The sequence below is a fragment of the Equus caballus genome, chromosome 1 (genome assembly GCF_041296265.1).
Source record: "Equus caballus isolate H_3958 breed thoroughbred chromosome 1, TB-T2T, whole genome shotgun sequence".
NCBI lineage: Eukaryota > Metazoa > Chordata > Mammalia > Perissodactyla > Equidae > Equus > Equus caballus.
Genome location: NC_091684.1, coordinates 39,981,745 through 40,001,998, shown reverse-complemented (window position 1 = coordinate 40,001,998; position 20,254 = coordinate 39,981,745). Strand labels below are relative to the sequence as shown.

General features: G+C 43.8%; 1 protein-coding gene across 23 annotated transcripts in view; it reads right to left on the bottom strand.

Annotated features, from left to right (window-relative positions):
• Window positions 1–20,254, bottom strand: part of LIPA (lipase A, lysosomal acid type) — a 194,384-nt gene that overhangs the window by 9,845 nt on the left and 164,285 nt on the right. For 21 of the 23 annotated variants that reach the window (XM_070224597.1, XM_070224627.1, XM_070224554.1 and 18 more), the window contains 4 exons: window positions 7,646–7,844; window positions 6,405–6,514; window positions 4,832–4,968; window positions 888–1,034 (listed from right to left, as the gene is read on the bottom strand). In XM_070224597.1, the coding sequence (XP_070080698.1) occupies window positions 888–1,034; window positions 4,832–4,968; window positions 6,405–6,514; window positions 7,646–7,844 (593 nt within the window). Of the gene's footprint in view, window positions 1–887; window positions 1,035–4,831; window positions 4,969–6,404; window positions 6,515–7,645; window positions 7,845–9,948; window positions 10,031–10,415; window positions 10,809–13,332; window positions 13,400–14,849; window positions 14,917–15,725; window positions 15,908–16,007; window positions 18,264–20,254 lie in introns of those variants that run through there. The other 2 variants (XM_070224655.1, XM_070224660.1) reach the window with 2 other exon arrangements.

Genomic DNA, 20,254 nt, shown 5'->3' with positions numbered 1-20,254 from the left:
GAGCTACATGAGTTAAGATTACTGGTGATTTTTATTTTCTTCTTCGTACTTTTCTGAATTTCCAAAATTTTATATAATAATCACACCTTGCCTTTATCATCAGAAACAAGAAAACTTAAGGGCTGGCCTGGTGGCGTAGCATTAAGTCTGCACATTCCACTTCAGGAGCCTGGGGTTCGCCAGTTCAGATCCCGGGCGCGGACCTATGCACCGCTTATCAAACCATGCTGTGGCAGGCATGCCACAGATAAAATAGAGGAAGATGGGCATAGATGTTAGCTTAGGGCCAGTCTTCCCCAGCAAAAGAGGAGGATTGGTGGTGGATGTTAGCTCAGGGCTGATCTTCACAAAAAAAAAAAAAAGGTTTAAAAAAAGAAACAAGAAAAATTAATATCACATAAAAAAAAATTCCACAGAGCCTTCATTCCAGAATTTTAAAACCTGTTTTCAAAATGCTACATTACAAACTACAAACATATTTAGCAACATCAGCATATTGCTGGCCAAGGGTTTGCATTTTACAAAATACACAAATGTATAAAAAAATGGCCATTCCAAGTTTAAACAGACTTATAGTAATTTTTTAAAAGAAACAAATCACTAGAATAAATATAAATATTGGGACTTAAACTATGACAGACCTCCTCATTCAATAGTTTCCATACAGGTACAATGCAGGAAGTTGACAAGGGCTGGCCTAAGGACAGCAGTGGATGGTACTCCAGGCACTTGCCGAAGCTCATTCTGAGCCTCTTGAAACGAAATCCTTTAGAGGTCTAAGGAGGTCCTTCCTGCCTCTCCCACATCCTCCAACATAAATAAGCACATTCACAGATACAATAAAATCTCCGAAAGCTTGCAGCAAGTCTTACCATAAACATACGTACCATATTTAAATTTCTCTCATTAAATCCACACAGAATAAAGAAGAGATTTCCACAGAGCTCCTTCAGAATGACATGAGTGCAAACATGGATACTCAGCCACTTCAAACATTTACTCTGGGGAAGAAATTCTTTGACCCCAAATAAGTCCTACAAAATAAAAAGAAACCCAAGAATACCTCAGCCTTTCATTCCGGTACGCGGCCTCCACGACCTGCCTCAGAAGCAGAGACATGTGCCAAGCGTCTCCACGATGGCCTCAGGAGAGAAGGGGTAACCAGTGGACGTTCAGACTAGGATCAAGCACATACAACTAATCCAATTCTACTGGCCAGTGGGCCAAATCCCGCCCACTGCCTGTTTCTTAATCCTTTTTCTTATTATGGTAGAACACACATAACACAAAATTTACCATTTTAACCATTTTTAAGTGTTCCGTTCAGTAGCATTAAGGACTTTCACATTGTTGTGCAACCACCACCACTATCCATCTCCAGAACTCTTTCAATACCTCAAACTCTGTCCCGTTAAACAGTAACTGCCCGTTCCTCCTCCGCCAGCACTGCCTGTTTTTATAAGCAAAGTTTGACTGGAACACGGCCACATTCACTTCTCCACACATTGCCTCTGGCTGTTTTCACTCGACAATGGCAGAGCTCAGTAGTTGCCACAGAGGCCACAGGGCCCACAGAGTCAACAATATTTACTGTCTGGACCTTTACAGAAAAGGTTCGCTGACTCCTGGTCTACGTCAGCCCTGACCGATGGCCACGGAATTTGTGTTCAAGAATTTCCAGAGCAATCACTATGCCCCCAAGGCAGATCTTCACGTACTTGCGCAACAAGAAATAGGAAAAAGATATTTTTTTTATTTTGAACCTAAATTTGTCCCCTTATAATTTACGCTTTTGCTGATGCCTACCCTCTGGAGGGGCAAGCATGAATGAAAAATTCAAATGCCTACAAAGGCAGTTTTATGGGCTGAATTGTGTCTCCCCTCACCCTCGGCAAAAAAAGATATGCTGAAGTTCTAATCACCAGTCTCTCAGCATGAGACCTTATTTAAACATAGGGTCTTCATAGAGGTAATCAAGTTCAGACGAAGTCATTAGGGTAGGCCCTAACGCAGTATGACGGGTGTCCTCACAGAAAGGGGAAATTTGGACACAGAAACACACACACACACACACAAACACCATGTGAAGATGAAGGCAGAAATCGGGGTGATGCTTCTACAAGCCAAGGAACACCAAGAAAACCACCAGAAGCCAGGGAGAGACATCGAACAGATCCTTCCTCACAGTCCTAACAAACTAACACAGGCAGGCCTGTACATGTACACGAGTAAAACAGCAAATGTAAAACGCCACCCTGCCCAGAGGGATGATTAGGGAGTGCTGGGAACTGCAGTGAACTGGAAAGCCTTTGCTCAGCCTAACGTGTACAACTGCTCTGTGATACACAGCTTCTTTTTTTTCCCCCAAAATATAATTGTCAAGATTTCATGTTAAAGGGCCAGCCCAGTGGCGCAGCGGTCAAGTTCGTGCACTCCACTTTGGTGGCCCAGGTTTCACAGGTTCGGATCCCAGGTACGGACCTACGCACCGCTTACCAAGCGATACTGTGGCAGATGTCTCACATATAAAGTAGAGGTAGATGGGCATGGATGTTAGCTCAGGGCCAATCTTCCTCAGCAAAAAAAAAAAAAAAAAAAAATGAGTAGGACTGGCAGCAGATGTTAGGTTGGGGCTAATCTTCCTCAAAAAAAAAAAAGATTTCAATGTTAAATATCCTGCTTTTAAAAAATGCAAGCAATTTAAAATTATAATATTGTATGGACCATATTCAACATGTCAGCAGGCAACTTCCATCCACGTACAACCTGTGATCTCTGTCACATCTGTCTTCTACAAGACAGCTAACGAATCTCTAAAGACAGATATCAGGCCTTCTTGAATGTTCCTCTTCTCCAGACTAATCACACTAAGATTAGCTGGGGAGAACCAAGAAGTAAATATCACCTGCAGACATCACGCAACAGGAAAAGGCACCAATATTTAAAACTCCTGGCTTTGAGTCTACGTAATGGTCACGTGTGAAAAATGCATATATTTTTGAGATTCTCTATTAAAAACAATAGGATAATACATCACTGACTTAAATCACCAAGCTTTCCTTTTGACCAACAAAGAAGGCGAAGTTGACCTTGCACTTCAGAACTGTTACCGAAACACTTATGGCAAACCCCACTGAAGATTACATCAAAGCAGGACCGTATATACAGAAAAAAATTCCTTACACAGTTACAGCCCTGCTCATATCAACTGTGATGTCTTTATAACTGTGTATTCTGAGAATGAGTTAGGACACTCAACTTTCATAGAAGCAACATATACTCAGAGCAACTAATTGAAAGGTTTTATGAACACTTATTCTTGCACTTATCACTGTCCCAGGATATTACAAAACACTGTTGTCTGGAACAGTGATTCCCAAATATCAGTCTACTTAGCCTACCTTAGAATCAAGTAGGGTGCTTCATAAAACCACAGATCCTGGGCGCCACTCCAGATTTAACAAGTCACCATCTACCAGGTGGGGAGCGGGAGTTTGTGTCTTTGCAAAGCTACTAAATTACAGTCTCTGAGGATTAAATTAAATTAAAAAGATTCCTAAAACACAGCAAGTTCAGTTCTCCATAAAAAAGGGCACAAGGAATCAGCAACGGCAAATTAGCAACAACCTAAATGTCTACCACAGGAGTCTGGTTAAGTAAGTAGCAGTTCTTTACAATGGAAAATTTACTACGCAGAGTTAAAAAGGATGTGGTAGTTTCATGTATTAACATGATAGCGCTCCAAGAGTGAAAACCACAGCCTGAGGAACAACATACATAGTTGGATACCGTCTACGTTAAAACAAAATAATACATTTCTCTCTGGACCTATGTATGTATGTATGTAAATTCACACACAAGGTCCATAGGAGATGATCTCAAGCTGAGCACTGTGCTTAATTCTTAGGAAGGCGCTAAAAGAAGCCTTGGTAGTCGAAGGGTACTTTATTTGTAATCTCTGAGTTGTTCATAATGAAAATCAATGCTTCTATTACCCAAGGCATTATCAATCAACTTGGTTGAGGGGACACATCTTATCTGCATGTCTGGTCACCAGTGCAGAGAATCCCATCTTAGGTGAGAGTTGGATTCTGAGGTCAGAGTCTAGTCTGTATTTCCTGTGAAAGTCTCTTAAATGGCCACAGGAATATGTTATACCAGATTTTAAGTATACATTCCTGTATGGGATTTCACGGCTGGGTGTGTGTATAGATATATCATACATAAAACATATATAGTGCATGCATAATGGACCATCTGGCCTCAGCTGGCTGTCAACTCCTTCTTATAAAACTGCTTCCTCCTTGAACAGAGCTTGGGGATCACACAGCTCTAGGGCTGAACCCCGATGAAGTTAGTGGCTTGTGTTTCAGGACCACATTATAAAATATAATAGTAACTGTGTCTTTAGATAGCCCACAGTGTGGCCAGGGTTAGCCATGTGGGAACAGCACAGTCCCTGTCTCCCATCCCATGTACTGGCTCCCTGCCTGGAATAAAGGTTTAAGCTCCATTCTCCCAGACTTGCTTGTGCTCTCTTTGTGTGGTGGGTATAGAGTCGCACTGACATGTTCACCATGAGAATGTGGGGCTCTGGTGTAGAATTAATGATACACCTTCCCTGACTCCCCAGGATCTGGAAGCAGGGGTGAAGAGGGGAAGAAAAACCATGGAGAGAAGAAATCCCACTGTTCCACTGATAGAAGAACATAGAGAAGGAAGGCAAAGATTCTTCCTTTAATGGCCAATTCTTCAGATCTGAAAGGGAAATTTGTGGGGCAAGGCGGGAGGGTGGGAGGGCGTCCGGGGTCAGGGGAGGGAATTAAAGTACCTTAATGAGAAGATCTGGAAAGTTTGCTAATTTAACCATAGGGCTAGTGCAGAACTCAAGTGAAGCCACAGGAGCCAGGGCAAAAAACATTTTAATCTTTTTGGCCAGCTCAGGTATCCGTGAAAATGCTATAAAACCTGTGGGAACAAAAGGAAGATGATAGAAATTCCATCTTCTGGGACTTTCTCTGAAAAGCCAACGGCGGTCATGCGTTGCGCCCTCTAGTAGCCACCTGAGAACCATGCAAACAATGTCGCCACCATGTGGCAAAACACTTTAAATGCGGTCCTCTGAACTTTAATGTACGCAAACACCGACTTTGGTTAAACTAGTAAATCAAGTATTGGTTAAGTGCTTGTTTCAGATTTCAACGTAGATATGCACTGGAAGAAATCCAGGTTGTTAGAACCAGAAGATATTCCCTGTTCCTTTAATAATGTAAGGCGATCGAAGGAAAGACTACTATTCCTAACAACTCCATCCCCCCGCCCCATCCCCCACTGCCCCCTGCCTGTCCTGTGAATGATTTACGGAGGCTTGCAAATCAGTCACCAAGGACTCAAAAGGAACCCACACATTTAGAATGCTTTAGCTTTAAATATCTTTTAGGTTCCTCTCAGGTTACTTCTTGCCTTAAACTTGGCCCCAGAATGTCACTATAGAAAGCAGTGGGGCAAAGGACACAAGTAGGTAAGTCATGGAAGAAGGAATATAAATGAAGAAAAATGCTTAACTCCACTAACGAGACAGTTCCTTAGTCTCTAACCAGAGGAACTGTTGTTTGCTAGAATTATGGGCAATTATTCTCTTCTTTAAACTTTGCTAAATTTTATTTACAACGAACACACATTACTTTTATAATCAGAATAAAAAATTTATGACTTTTAAAAATTGTAAATAAAGTGTAACATGGCATCTTCGTAGTTTTATTCCACTTAACTTTAAAAATCAGTGTCTTTTTGTTTTCTATATAAGTCTCTGTGCTTATAAAACCTCTTGCTTTCTTCCCTCTCAAATCCCCATATTGCTTAACTAGGAAAATACATAATAGGCTGTGGCTTACACTAATTCCTTCCATTTCAAGAGAACCATACACCATGCTTATCTATTTATGTTAAAGTCTGAATTTCTAGAGAAGACTAAATATTACCAAAATTCCTTGCCCTATTCATTATTTCTGCTGGGTATTATTTTGTTCTTTTTTGTTTGTTTGTTTTTTGAGGAAGTCCTGAGCTAACTACTGCCAATCCTCCTCTTTTTGCTGAGGAAGACTGGCCGTGAGGTAACATTCGTGCCCATCTTTCTCTCCTTTATATGTGGGACGCCTACCCCAGCATGGCTTTTGCCAAGCGGTGCCATGTCCGCACCCAGGATCCGAACTGGTGAACCCTGGGCTGCCGAGAAGCAGAACGTGTGAACTTAACCACTGTGCCACGGGGCCGGCCCATCTGCTGCGTATTAAAAAATCAAAACAAAACAGTATTTCAACTAACATTTTTTTATATTTCACTTTTAAGAACTAATGCAAACTCTGTAATAAGACATTAACTTCCGATCTTTATAACATACATACCTATGGTGGTGCCTTGAGAATGACCCACATAATACACTTGTTCTTGGCCAGTTTTATTGAGAATGAAGTTAATTGAAGCTGGTAGGTCATAATTTGCCATCTCATCAAAACTGTAATTCAAAAAAGCAACGCTTTCATTAAGGCATTGCAGACAAATACAACAGCTCACAAATGGTAAGTGCACAGTTTAATGAGTTCTCACAGACTGAGCACAGCTGGGTAAACCAGCATTGAACGCAGGAAACAGAACAATACCAAGACCACAGAAGCCCCCCAGAGCTCCCTTCCAATCTTCTAATCGTGCCTCCTGAAGGTAACTGTTATCCTCATCTTTTCACCATAAATTACTTTTACCCATTTTTGAACTCTTCTATATACGGGATCAAACAGTACATATTCTTTTGTATCTGGTTACATCCGTGCTGTCGCATATAGTTGTGGGTTGTTCATTGTGTAAATATACGACGCTGAATTTATCCATTCACTGCTGATGGCATTCAGTAGTTTCCAATTTTTCACTTTTACAAATAGTGTGACAATAAACATATTCTAGTAAATGCCGCCGTTGGTAAAAGCCCTCATTCTTGTATTTTCATGTCCTTAGGTAGGCTCTGGTTTTACAGATGGGAAACCAGCCTGAAGGAGTCCACAGTACCGACCTTCTCTAATAGCTGGTACCGCCACAGCCCTGGACCTGGGCACATGTCATCAGGAGATGATGAGCTGATTGTTACCACCACTTATGATGTGCCAGGCCCTTTCTCCATATCCTCTCCTTTCATCCTCCAGTGACCTTACGGGATAGGTATTTATTATCGCCATTTTACAAAAAGAAAACTGAGGCACAGAGGGCCAATGCAACATGCCCAATGTCATACGTGATTAATTGGCAGAACCAGAAGTAAGAGAGAGAAGAGGCAAGTTTCTGGAAATAAAAAAGTGAACATCTGAAATGCATGTTTATGGAAGAAGGACGAAGGTTATGGGACACAATCTACCCAGCAGCTTCCACACTGCCAGGAATACCAAAATAACCAAAAATCCCTATGTGAATCTAATTCTTAAATGTAATCATTTACCTTACTGCGATTTATTAAATTCTTAACAAGGTTTAAAACCTTTCATGAGCCATAAGTCTCTCCTCTCATATGATCTTCAGTTACCCATCTATTTGCCTCCTCGTGTGTCTGGGTTAAGGGTCCTAGGGAAACAGACCTTTGTCATAATCAATTCAAACATACCTGAAGGCCCAGAATTCATCCTGAGAAACCGAAAGAGTCTTGTGTTTCCGAGACCAGGTGTTTCCCCTGCTGTTCCCCATCCACACGTCAAAGCCAGCATCTGCCAGAATGAAGCCCAGGCTGCTGTTGGGCAGGTTTGTGACCCAGTTACTGGAATCTGCCAGCAAGCCGTGCTGCAGGAACACAACCGGTCTGGGACCTGAAAAACATTCAGGTTTAGGAGTTAGCAGCACTAAGCTTCAAAACAAACAGGATATCTTGCTAAACAGATAATTCATAGCAGATCCCAAAGCAAATAATGAAACAGAAACAAATTAAAATATTGAGGTAGCAATGTACTCCTATATAATATTAGCAAAGAATATTTTTAAACAGTGCTGGCAAGGTAGCAGGGACAGTGGACTATTTTTACATATCTAGTAACAAGACACTGACTTAAACCATCAAAAAAAATTTTAATATATTCTTAATAACTTATGAAATGTTTCTATAATTTGCCTCAGTAATTGCACTTCTTACAATGTATCCTGACAAATAAATCAAAAGAAAGAAAAAGATCACATATACCCACACAAATTCATAAATATATATATATATATATCTATACTCGTGTGTGTGTATATATGCAAATTTATCTTCTACTCACCTATACCTGAGACAGTGACGCAGTAGAAAAGCAAAGACTTGGGAGGTGAAGAAGCCTGCCCTCTGGCTGCTTACACAGTGTTAAAACTATTCAGTCATTGGTCAAATAGGCATTTATTAAGCACCAACTATTAAGTGCCAGGCATTCTTCTCAGCACTGGGAACACAGCAGCAAACAAAAACAGGAGGAAAAAACTCACCTTCACGGAGCTGACATTATAGTGACCATGAGTTTTAGAGTCAGACAAACCTGGGTTCAAATCTGTCCTCTCCAAGTTCGATGTGCCACCTCAAGCAAGGTATTTCAACAAACCCTGGAATTTTAACATGCCCTGCAGCATGGATATGTAATATGTACTTCATAGGGAGTAATGCGATGTGAGAGATCATAGGAAAAGGTCTTAGCAAAGTGTCTGGCACATAGTAAGGGTTCAATAAACATCAGCTCGTATTACTGAGGTGCTTAACCTGCCTGAGTCTTAGTTCCACAAACAATTTTTAAGAGGAATGAATGAGATAATTAAGTGTCTGGCACAATGACTGACACATAGGTCAAAATGAACAAATAAGAGCTCCCTCTGCCTCCTACCCATTCTTTATAATAGTGAAACGCTAAAAATAAGGTAATTGTCAGGTGATCAAATAATTGTAATCCACTTGGTGCTATAATTAAACCATCAACAATGACAAGGACTGTGGCAGCCCAGAAAAGCTTATAACTTAACCTTAAAGGGGAAAAAAAAACCAAGTACAAAATTACAGCCTACTCCGGAAGTCCAGCTAGGCAGCATGATGCCTGCAAATGAGAAGGAGTGTAAAATATCACAGAAAAATGGGAAGACTGATTTGTCAGGAGAGTCAGATGAGAAGTGAATTGACAAATTTTTATTTCTGTTTAAGTCCTAACATGGACTTAGTAACTAATGAATTGCTTTTTAAATGACAGTTCCTCTGAAGCAAGGTGGCCTCTATAGACAACTCCAGGAGCTTCTCCACATCCCTGACAACACAAATGGTACCGCTGGAGCTATGAGCGTGGGGTGCTGCTCCCCGCATTTGTGAAAATAGTAGGACCCCCCTCCCACACAAAGGTCCAAAATGACTCCTATGGTTTCCTAATCACAAAATGGCAGCCCTCTGAGCACCAGGGTCACGTAGGTGACCTTCTATGAGTGGGGAGAGAATAGAAAGTCAATAAGCCAAGATTGGGCAGCTTTATGTGCACTTCTCTGCCTTGAACTGTTCATTGCAGCGCTCCACTAACAAGACTAAATGTAGTGTGAAACTTGCATGTACAAGGCACTGTAGTATATACAGCATCTCATGAGCAGGCTCCCTGCCTTGAATGAAGATGATAATCCAGCTGGGGAAACAGGAATAATCATAAAAAGCTCAAAATTATAAACTTCACCGTAAGTGACAATAATGATTACTGAAATTAACCCCTCATTAAATTGGAGTTGATGAAATGTGTTTTAAATAACAGTGCCTTCAAAGCAGGGCTGCCTCACTGGGAGAGTGAAGGGAGCCCGGGAGCTGTACGATGGTACTAACAGTTTCCTTCGGCACGTCAAGACACTTTGCACCCTCAACGGTGCTCTGGGGCTGGGCCATGAAGAAGAAGATTTGTCCTTAAAAGACCAGAAAGTCAAGCTTACCAAGGAAAGACTTTGGCAGCATATGGGGACGACTGGGGCATCAGTAACACAAAACCTGATGTCTGCCATGCAGTGGTGTCCCCTGGAGAAAGAAGAGTGAGAGTGATGCAGAAGGAAAGCAGGCAGGTGGCCAACCTGTGCCTCTTCAGACACTTAGTGGAAAACCTGAGGCTGCTCAGCTGACTCCTCAGGGCAGAGTACTGAGAAAGGCAGGAATGGTCTAAAAGGGGGAAGGCGAATGGAAAGGGAGGGGCAGATACCAAGTGGGGCGGCTAAGCCAGGACTGAGGCTGGAAGGGGAGGCACCTGCCCGTTTATGGGCACCAGGCCTCAGCTCTCTATCTTTTCTTGATGGCAAATATTTAAAATTCCCCTGAAATCTCTCTGTACTTTCCTCCCTAACCCCCAAGGAGTTTCAAGGGAGAAATGTGGAGGTGGCAGGTTCAAGATATACCAGGAAACTCTTACCACCAATAAATAACTCCTGGATTCCCACAGCAACGGGGCAATGAGGAGCCACGGGCACTTTCCCAGGCGGTGGAGGTGAAGCTGAGGAAATGCAGGCAGCCAATTCAAGCATGTGCTCACCATGCACGTGTGCTGCTTATGGCACCTTAGGGGCTTTGAACAACATATATAAATACCCCTATTTCAGCCCTCACCCACCACTCACTCCTGTCCAAGGCTTAGCTCCAAGAGTAACTTTATCCTTCAAGAGAACTTCTTAAAACAGTCCCAGACCCCTCACTCTACACTCCATGGAAGGGTTTCCCAAAGCTCCCATACTTGCCCCACACATTAAATTTCCATAGACGTGGCTTTGCCTCAGCAACCACTACTCCAATCCAGGTTAGAAAGGGTCTATGTTTAACAGAAAAAGGAACAAAGAAAATAGTTTAATTACAGACTAGTTATAATTTTGATAAACTATTTACATTAAGGGGTAATCTGTGGATACTCATTACCTCTATAACTATATGCCACAAATAGTTGGGTACCTACAAAACGAAAGTGACTACACATGGATAAAGGGAACACAGCTACATACAAACAAACACACACACACACACACAACAGACCCCCTCCTGTGGACCCCAGAGTGATAGTAAAGCCATTCGGTGGCAGGTAGACAAAACTAAATGATTTGTTAAGACGTCTGCAATAGAGAAAGGGAGTGGATCGAAGTCACTTTTTTTCTAATTCTCCTGTTTGTTTGCTGGGGCTCTTCCATCCCTCACTCTAAGCTAAATGCAAATGCTCAGTGAACAACAGATACAAAAGGTGGTACCAAATAGGAAGAAAATAGTGAATCTGTTCTTCAAAAGCTAGATGTTTGTTTCAAATCTGGAGGATCTGGGCCAAGAATTGTAAAGGGCATCGCAGACCCCATTGTTTTCTCAAGGGAAATGCCAGCAAGTGAGGAAGGGGCTGACATCAGAGGTAAATGGCTGATAAATGAATGGCCTGGTAGCAACTTTAGGCCCTCAGCTGTGTCCTACTCATTCATTTTAAGAATTTTTACTGAGAACCTGCTGTATAAGTAGAGCACTAGAAGTTAAAAAAATCGAGAAGTGATTCAAAACAAGCTACATTTTGTGTAAACCTTTCCTGGTACCTACTGTTTTAGCCACTGTGTTAGATGCAGGGGACACAAAGGTAGGTAAGCCAGGCTCCATTCTAGTCAAGGAGACAGACACACGATTACCTTCTAGCCCAGCAAGAAAAAGGCCAGACCACCACCCAGGAAAGCTCAGAGGAAAGAGAAAGTCACTCACCCAGGGGGAATATTTGAGCTGGATCACATGTAAGAGACAGAGTGCCCCACAAAGGGTTCTGATGAAGACAGAGGAGCCTGGATTTGTAGAGAACTGACACTGCACCCATGGCCCCAGCTGCACGGGACCCCAGAGCGCACATTAAAAGCTCCCTGTATGCGTCTGATGCACAGGCAGGTTGGGGACCCACTGGTAAAGTTCAGCACCTTGTTTGATCTGGGAATAGGGGGGATCTGAAGGACTTCATGGGTGCACATCCTTCCAGGCTGGGCCAGTTTCCTTTCCTCCCAGAACAAAAGGGCCTCTCTGAGGAGGGAGCTGCGAGGATATAACCCCAGGGCGCAACACCCATGTTTCCCTTAGACATGATGGGTCATCAGCAAAGAGGAAAATATTAACAAAGCCTGGCCTAGGGTGCAAAATGAGTGCTAAACTGCTTGTCCCTTCTCTCTGGCATTCAGTGAACGCAGATGGGTACCAGAATGGACAAGGGCACTGGAAACAGGCCTGCCCACCTGCCTGCCAGCTTCTCTTACCTGCTCCCAACAGGGGAAAGAAAGAAAGGTATTATGTTGTTCTTTCCTATCCCAGTCCCAATCAAGGACTTAAGGATTTGCTGGCAAAAGAAGTTTCTCTCTGGTAGGGTTAAACCTACTGCCATTCACATCTTCCAGTGAATTATTTTAATCAGATTTCTTTCCACCTTGCTGAGAGGAAGCTGACTGAAATAACAGCTAGCTATTATTGTGCACGTATATGCTCTAAGGTACTGGGCTGAAAATCCCATCGAGTTGGTACTATTCCCATTTAAAAGAACAGGGAATTGTGGCTAAGAGAAGTCAAGTAATTTGTGCAAAATTGAATGTGAGCTAGTAAATGGGGGAGTTGGGATTCCAACCCAGGTATGTCTGAGGCCAGGGCCCACGCTCTTAACTGCTTTACTATGGGAAAGGTTAACCAGAAAGAAGTCATTCTAGAACGTACAGAAGACCCTCAGAGAATGACATGCCGAAGAGGGGAAGCTCGGAGATGGACACAGAGAATGGGAGGCAGGGACACCACACTCAAACGTGCCTGCTCAAGCGGTACGTCCAAGGACCAGCCTAGTCCACGCACTCCAGCACCTGAGGCCTGCTCTCCAAGCAACAAACCAGAACAACAGGACAAGGGCTGCCTTCCCCGGCTGTCCCCTACAGTTGGCTTGTTTGTCTTGAACTGGTTCTAGGTGGGCTGGGGGCTGAAAGGCCTAAAAGCACCTTGGCCCAGAGAGGGCCAAGGGTCATCCAAAAAGTTAGCACCAAGAGGGCAAAGAGAAGCAGCTGGTGATGGCCTAGCACAGTGCCGCCCAGACGCGGATGGAAGCAAGCAGGGGATTACTCAGGCTCCGAAAGTGAATCTGCTGAGCCGCAGTCTCACAAGAGGAAGAGGGCTGGGCGGCCAGGGAAGTTCCTCTTGCTTCCCAAGACACTGGCCTTCTCTATCAGGTCAGTGTCCAGACAGGCCTCCGCTATGCTCTAAAACGTTGTGAGAAATCAACTGAGGTCCAACAAAGAACTGAAAGAAGAACAAGGAGAAGATCACAAGGGTGAGGGCATTGACGTGAAACAGACCTTGGTTCTCACTAGACATGAAACCTTGGAGGACTCACGCCATCTCTCTCAAGTCCAGGGCCCTTTTCTAAAGGAAGAATGATACAGTGGCTGATACACAGTAAAGCTCAACAAATAACAGTCATTCCTAATAACAATAATAATAAATACAATAAAATATTATTAGAACACAAGCATGTGAAGAAAGATAAAATGAAGTAGCATTCTTTAGCCAAGAGAATGTAATCGCAGTTACAGTAACAGCATACTAAGTGTTGACGGTGTTAGGGACAGTGGTAAGCACTCTGCATGCATTGTCTCAGATGAGCCACCTAACAGCTCTCTGAGTTGGTGTGGTAGGCTGAATAATGGCCCACCAGAGATGTCCACGTCCTAATTCCCAGGACCTGTGAATATGTTACCTTACATGGCAAAAGGGACTTTGCAGATGTGATTAAGGATCTTGAGATGAGGATACCATCCTGGATTATCCAGTGGGCCCAATGTAATCATAAGGGTCCTTCTAAGAGGGAGGCAGGAGGGTCAGAGTGAGAGAGAGACTGGAAGATGCTACACTGCTGGCTTTAAAGATGGTGGATGGGGCCAGAAACCAAGGAAAATGGTTAGCTTCTAAATGCTGGACAAGGCAAGAAAATTGATTCTCCCCTAGTGCCTCCAGAAGGAATGTAGCCCTGCCAACACCTTGACCTTAGGATTTCTGACCTCCAGAACTGTAACATAATAAACTTGTGTTGCTTTAAGCCACTAAGTGTGTGATAATTTGTTACAGCAGCAATGGAAAACTAATATAGTTGGGCACAAGTTTTTGCCCCCATTTTTCAGATAATGACTCTGAGGCACAGCATAGCTAAGTAATCTGTGCATAGTTGCACAGCCAGCAATCCCAAATCAGGGCTCAGCCGGGCAGTATGTCTCCTGCACCTACAGGAGAGGCAGACCTGGCTCCTTGCTAGTTTGGGAGAAGCCTATATAACCTAAAACCTTCCAGAATAGCTTAGAAGATAGGCTGTAAGTTGCATAAGGGCACCCCTTTCCCTCTGCAAAGGCAGGTTGTAGACAAATGGCAACAAAGATGTGGCTTATGGTGCACACACATTCCCACCACTTCATACTGAGTGATGCAAAGTCAGAATCCCCCTAGCTTTAGCCCTCACTGCAATCATCAAAGAGTTGGACAACTCAAGGAAGCTCGAGACCTAGCATAGTAGGCCCTCGGCTCTGCACAAACCCAAAGTCCAAGGGCTGGTTCAAGCATCTCTAAGATAGGCTTTAGATCACCCAAAGCTCTGGGCCTGGGGGGGCTTCCTGAACCTGCCCCAATCACTTAAGATAAACCCTAGCAAGCATTCTGGCCTCTGGTTGACTTGTTATTACTAGTATTTGTCATAACAGCTACCAATTATGTGCCAGGCACCGTGTTTCACAGGGATTTACACTGTTACAACAGAGATGCTGCCGTCCACCCGCATGCGGGTGCCTGGAGAGGGAGGTTAAGTACCCCGCCCGAGAACACTCACCTAACAATGAGTCAGAGCTGAAACCCAAGTTGGCCTCCTTCCAAAGTCCTTGCTTTTAAGCACTACTCTAAAAAAAATTTCATTAAAAAATAAAGTGGTGGGGGAGAGGAGGTATAAGTATTCCATAGGTACCCAGCCATTTCAAAGCAAGCCAAGCTCTATTTCCCAAAATAGGCTGCATATCAAAATCACCTGGGACACTTAGACAACACACTCATTTCTGGCCTTGGCCTTGATTTAGGGAATCAGGAACTCCAGGCACAGAGCCAGGAAATACTTATTTTTGACAAGTTCCCTGGCTTTTCTCACGCAGCCCATTCACAGCTGTGTTCAACGTGGACTCGTCTAAAGTGAGGCTGTCCAGTCCTCTTCTGCACCAGGCTGGCCCAGGAAAGAGGCCAATCAGACGTGGAGATCCCTGGTTGGCATCTAACAGGCCCCTCAAGGTAGTTCTTGGGCCTCCTTCTCAAGAATTATTGAGTAGACTTTCATTTATCCAAAGCAGGGAGCTACTGAGTGAATTTTTGTAGTCTAATTCTAGTTTGAAAAGTTGGCCTCAAAAAACAGCCAAAAACACTATAAGCAAATCACATTAGTGGGAAGCCTCAGCCGTAACACTTATATTCACTGGAGAAAATAAGGGAAGGCTAATCTCCAAAGCATTTATCAGCAGGAACTTAAGCAACAGAAGCTAGGATACAGGTTGTCTAAATCAAGCACTTTCCACACTGTGGCTTTATTAGGGACACCACTACAGCCGCAAGGGCCAAGTGGGTCAGAACTCAGTCACAAGCCATGGGAATCCCGTCTTTACTACTGACTAGTTGTGTTACCATAGGCAAATTAATTAACCCCTATAAACCTTGGTTTCCTCACCTGTAATGGGGTACTAAGAGTTCCCACAGTCAGGAGTTGCATGAAAACTCATTTGATGATCCACAGGGAGCGCAGCACTTGGCCCATCCACAGGAAGCATTCAGAAAGGTGTGCATACTTTGCCACTGTCCAGACCACTGTGCTCACATTCACAGTCACTCTGATGAAAATGGGGTGACCCTCTACAGGAGTGAACAAAATAGTGCCCGGATCACAGAGCAGGGAAGAAAACCACCCCATCCCTCAGAATCTTTCTCTCCACCCCCAGCAACAGTCACTGACCGTTAAACAACATGAAGGCAGCGATCTGGTCTCAGTCACTGCAGTGTCCGTAGCACACCACACTGAGCCTGGCACTTGGTGCTCACTCCATACAAATTTGATGAATAAATGCAATAAAGAAGGAAATAAAAAACATTGCGTATTCACACACACAGAGACACACACACCGTACACACCGTTTGGACTCTCCAGGGCACTGCCGTAATTAGAGTTTACTCTGTACCCAGGAGGGCGCTAAGCTGTTTACGTCATTCTTCCCACTTTACAGATGGGGACTCTGAGGCTTATGTAGAAGAAAGAATTTGCCCCAGGACACACAATTATTACACGGTGGATTTGGGAACCAAATCCAGGCCACATGACACCAAAGTGCTTGCCATCTCCATGCCAAACTGCCTTCCTGCTTTCCCCTGCCCTTCTCTGCTACCACAGCCCACCTTCAAACAGCCTCAGGTTGCAGCATCTTGAGCTCACGGAGGTTTACAGTTGGATGAATGTTGGGAAATTATCAAGCACTAATCCAAAATGCTCACTTAGAAGGAACAGAGAAGTCCAGAGAGGGAGGTACACACCGGAGGGCACCCAGCCATGATGGCGACGCTAACCCTTAGGCATGGTTCTTTCTATCGCATTCTCACTTCAGCAACTTCTGCCCCCAGTAAACAAATCCTAACAAACATCTTCCTCCCTTCCTTATGGTTTAGAATACATTCTGCCTTAGTCCGTTCAGGCTGCTGTAATAGAACACTATAGACTGAGTGGCTTATAAACCACAGAAATTTATTTCTCACAGTTCTGGAGGCTGGGAAGTCCAAGATCAAGACCTGGCAGATTTGGTGTCTTGTGAGGGCCCACCTCCTGGTTCATAAACAGAAGTCTTTTTGCTGTGTCCTCACATGGCAAAAGGGGCAAGGGAGCTCTCTGAGGTCTCTTTTATAAGGGCCTTAATTCCATTCACGAGGGCTCTGCCCTCATGACCTAATCACCTCCCCAAAGCCCCACCTCCAAAGACCATCACACTGGACATTAGGTTTCAACATATGAACGTAGGGGGACATGGACATTCACTCTATAGCACACTCTCTGTCAGGGAGGACTGGACACTGAGGAAGTGGACATCAGAGACTGCCATCAAACCCGCGATGATATTTAAAAATTAAAAACAGAATCTACAGCTCCATTTACACTGGGTGAGATGTTTTATAGGCCTTATTTCATCTAATTTTCACAACAACCTATGAAGTAGCAAGCATCATTCTTCTCATTTAACAGATGAAGAAATTAAAACTGAGAGAGGTTAAATAAATTGTGAAGGTCACACAGCTAGTTAAAGTAGTAGAGCCAGAACTTAAACCCGAGGCTGGTGCTGTTAACATGCTCCCACTTAACCACTAGGTGTACAGCCTCTAATTTTACTCACCACAGGAAGCCCTCAAGTTGTGGCTAGGTGCCTCTGAGATCAGGAGTAGGGACCCGCTAACCCCATGTGGTCCTGAGCAAGGAACACTACCAAGTGTCGATGATTTGTTCAGCCCAGTCCCAGAAGGGCTGCAGGACTGTAGGAGCTCTGGATAGACTGAAGCCTTGGGCCAGAGTGATTACTAAGTAATCAGAAAAGGCTTTGGGCCTCAAAGAGCTCACAGTCTAGTAGGGGGGACCAAGGTTACACACACCACCACCTACACAATAAGTTATTATTTATTGTCTTCACTGCTATGAAGGAAGCACACAGAGAAATACGAGAATATGTAGCCAGGGGCCTGACCTGGCGTGAACAGCTGGGGAAATCCTCCCTGAAGAAGTGACACTGAGGTTGACAACAGAGAATGGATAAGCGTGGTTAAGCAGGAGGAAGAGCAAGAACACTGGAGGAAGCAGGGGTGCCAGGCAGAGCCCTCTCTTCCTTTCCACTCTGGCTCTTTTCTCCAGCCCTAACCTGCATTTATGAGACAAACTGTGAAGCTGACACTGACCTATGTTGCTCCTTTAGGCAAAGGGTCTGAACACAATCCCCTCCCAACGTGCCATCAGAGTGCCAAGCGAGCCTGGGTGTGAGCTCAGTCGGCCAGAGCCAATAAGCCCGGGTGTTGATTACTGACCCCAGATCTGTCCAGTGCTGCTGGGAGGTGATGAATGACAACCCAGCTTACCAAGGCCTCTGTGGAGTTTGTTTGTTAGAACACTGCATTCAGGAAATGGTTTCTCTAGGAGCCACACGTAAAGGAAGAACAGAATATCCAGCAATCAGTGAGAATCCTAAAACAATCAAAGGAAAACACAGCCGATGGCCTTTCCCTCAAATACCTAATTCACAAGTCAGGTTGTGAATTTTCATTTACGACTCAAAAAGCTCAGTGAGCAACCCCTGAGAAGCCTTTGTCTAGGCCACGGTTCAAAGGCAGTTATTCACATCCCAGAATGCCACTTCACTCGTCAGGCCATCAAACACGTAACTCATCAGATATAAATGTCCCACTACTGGCGCTTTATTTGGCAATTCATTTCCCAGTTAGGCAAGGGTCAGTTTGCCCTGTTGTTGCTGATTTATGTATTTTAGGAAAGGCCTATATGTATTTCCTTGTTTTAGCCAAATAAAATAAATATGCTGACCATCATGGGATCAACTTGCTCAACACTTCTTGTATAACGCCGCGTTCTCTAGTTCCAAGAACAGTGAATCTGCAGTCAGACTGGCCGGGCCACGATCCTTTAACCTAAAGCAAATCCCCTTTCCCTCTTTGGACCTGGCTGTCTCACCAAATAAAATGAGGGTGTTGATCTAGAACACCAATTCCCAAATCCAAGGATTTTACCTCGAAATCCACCAGGGAGTGTGTTAAAAATGCAAGCTCTCTAAATCCATGGCCCAAGCAGGACTGAGATCCTCCTAGTACTAATATCTCATGACTTTGTGAAATAAGGCTGAGCAGATGAAAACAGAACCACTTCCCCATAAATAATGTATTTCTGAATTTCAATTCCTTTATGGAATTAGTGAAAAGCGGGGGTAGCTCAACACTTGAAAGAGAAGTTTGCTTAACATTGGGAAAAAGCACACATATACTCCACGGGTCACGAAGAGCTTTCTAAAAATGCATTCTAAGCTGCCTAGTTAGTAGAGGTTTGACCAGACAGCCAAATGATTCTTTAGTGGATCCAAAAACTCTCTGCAACTATATGTAAAATCTGTGTGTGCACAAGTGTCTATTTTATTTTACTAGAGGGAAGGTCCATTGCCTTCATCTAGTTAAGAACACGAATTCTGAAGACTGTTCTGATATAACTGTCACTTACACCGGCCATGCAGAGGACATGGTGCTGCTAGTTGCTATGATGAATACAAAGAGGACAAAGACACAGCCTCTGCCTTCAAAGAGTGGCTGCGGGGAGCGATGGCAGGAGGGAGAAGTACACAAACAAGTCTGTCCCAAAGCAGAATAAGAAAAGCACCTCAAGAGGGGTGTTAGGCATTTGCGAGCACAGAGGAAGTGTGTGTCTCCTTCCTGTTCAAGCAATCAGGGAGAGCTGGCAGTAAAGCTGGGCCTGAAAGGATGGAAAGGACTGTTTTTAAACATATATAGAAATGAACATGGTAGGCAGCGTGAGCATCATTCAAGGGGTGTCACCAGCTGACATCCAGGGAGAATTTAGCAGAAAGGAAATAACTCATTTGGATTTGAGAGTGTCAGAGAGTAGTTCTTTCATACTTATTAATATAACAGATGCAACTTCAATTATATCATTCATAATTCGGCTATGGTGCCAATTTAAGCCTGTGCCATTGATAAATAATAAAGGCTTCTTAGATAATGGGTAAACACAGCTGGCAACCAATAGTTCTCAAGCATTCCTCATAAACCTTGTGAAAGAGGTATTCTACCTCAATCGACAGAGGAAGACAGCATAAACATCATCGCCTTTAACTGTAGTCACTAATTTGGGAATCACGAAGTTCTTTGCACCTGTCCGCGGTGAACTGCAAAGGTCTACTGCTGTATAAAAGGAGAGTGAACCACACAGACAACAGCTAGGACAAAATATTAAAGAAAGTGTTATCTTCATTTATTAGGCCCTTGAAGATTGTTCAGCAGCAATATTACATAATCATACTTGGGCTCTAAGAAGCTTAATCCTGCCAAACTATGTAAAAGGGACAAGAACAGGAAGGCTGGCAGAAAGGAGAGCAGTTGCCATGGGTAGAGGAGGCATGTGGCCAGCGCCGTGATCGTAAGAAACCTCTGATGATC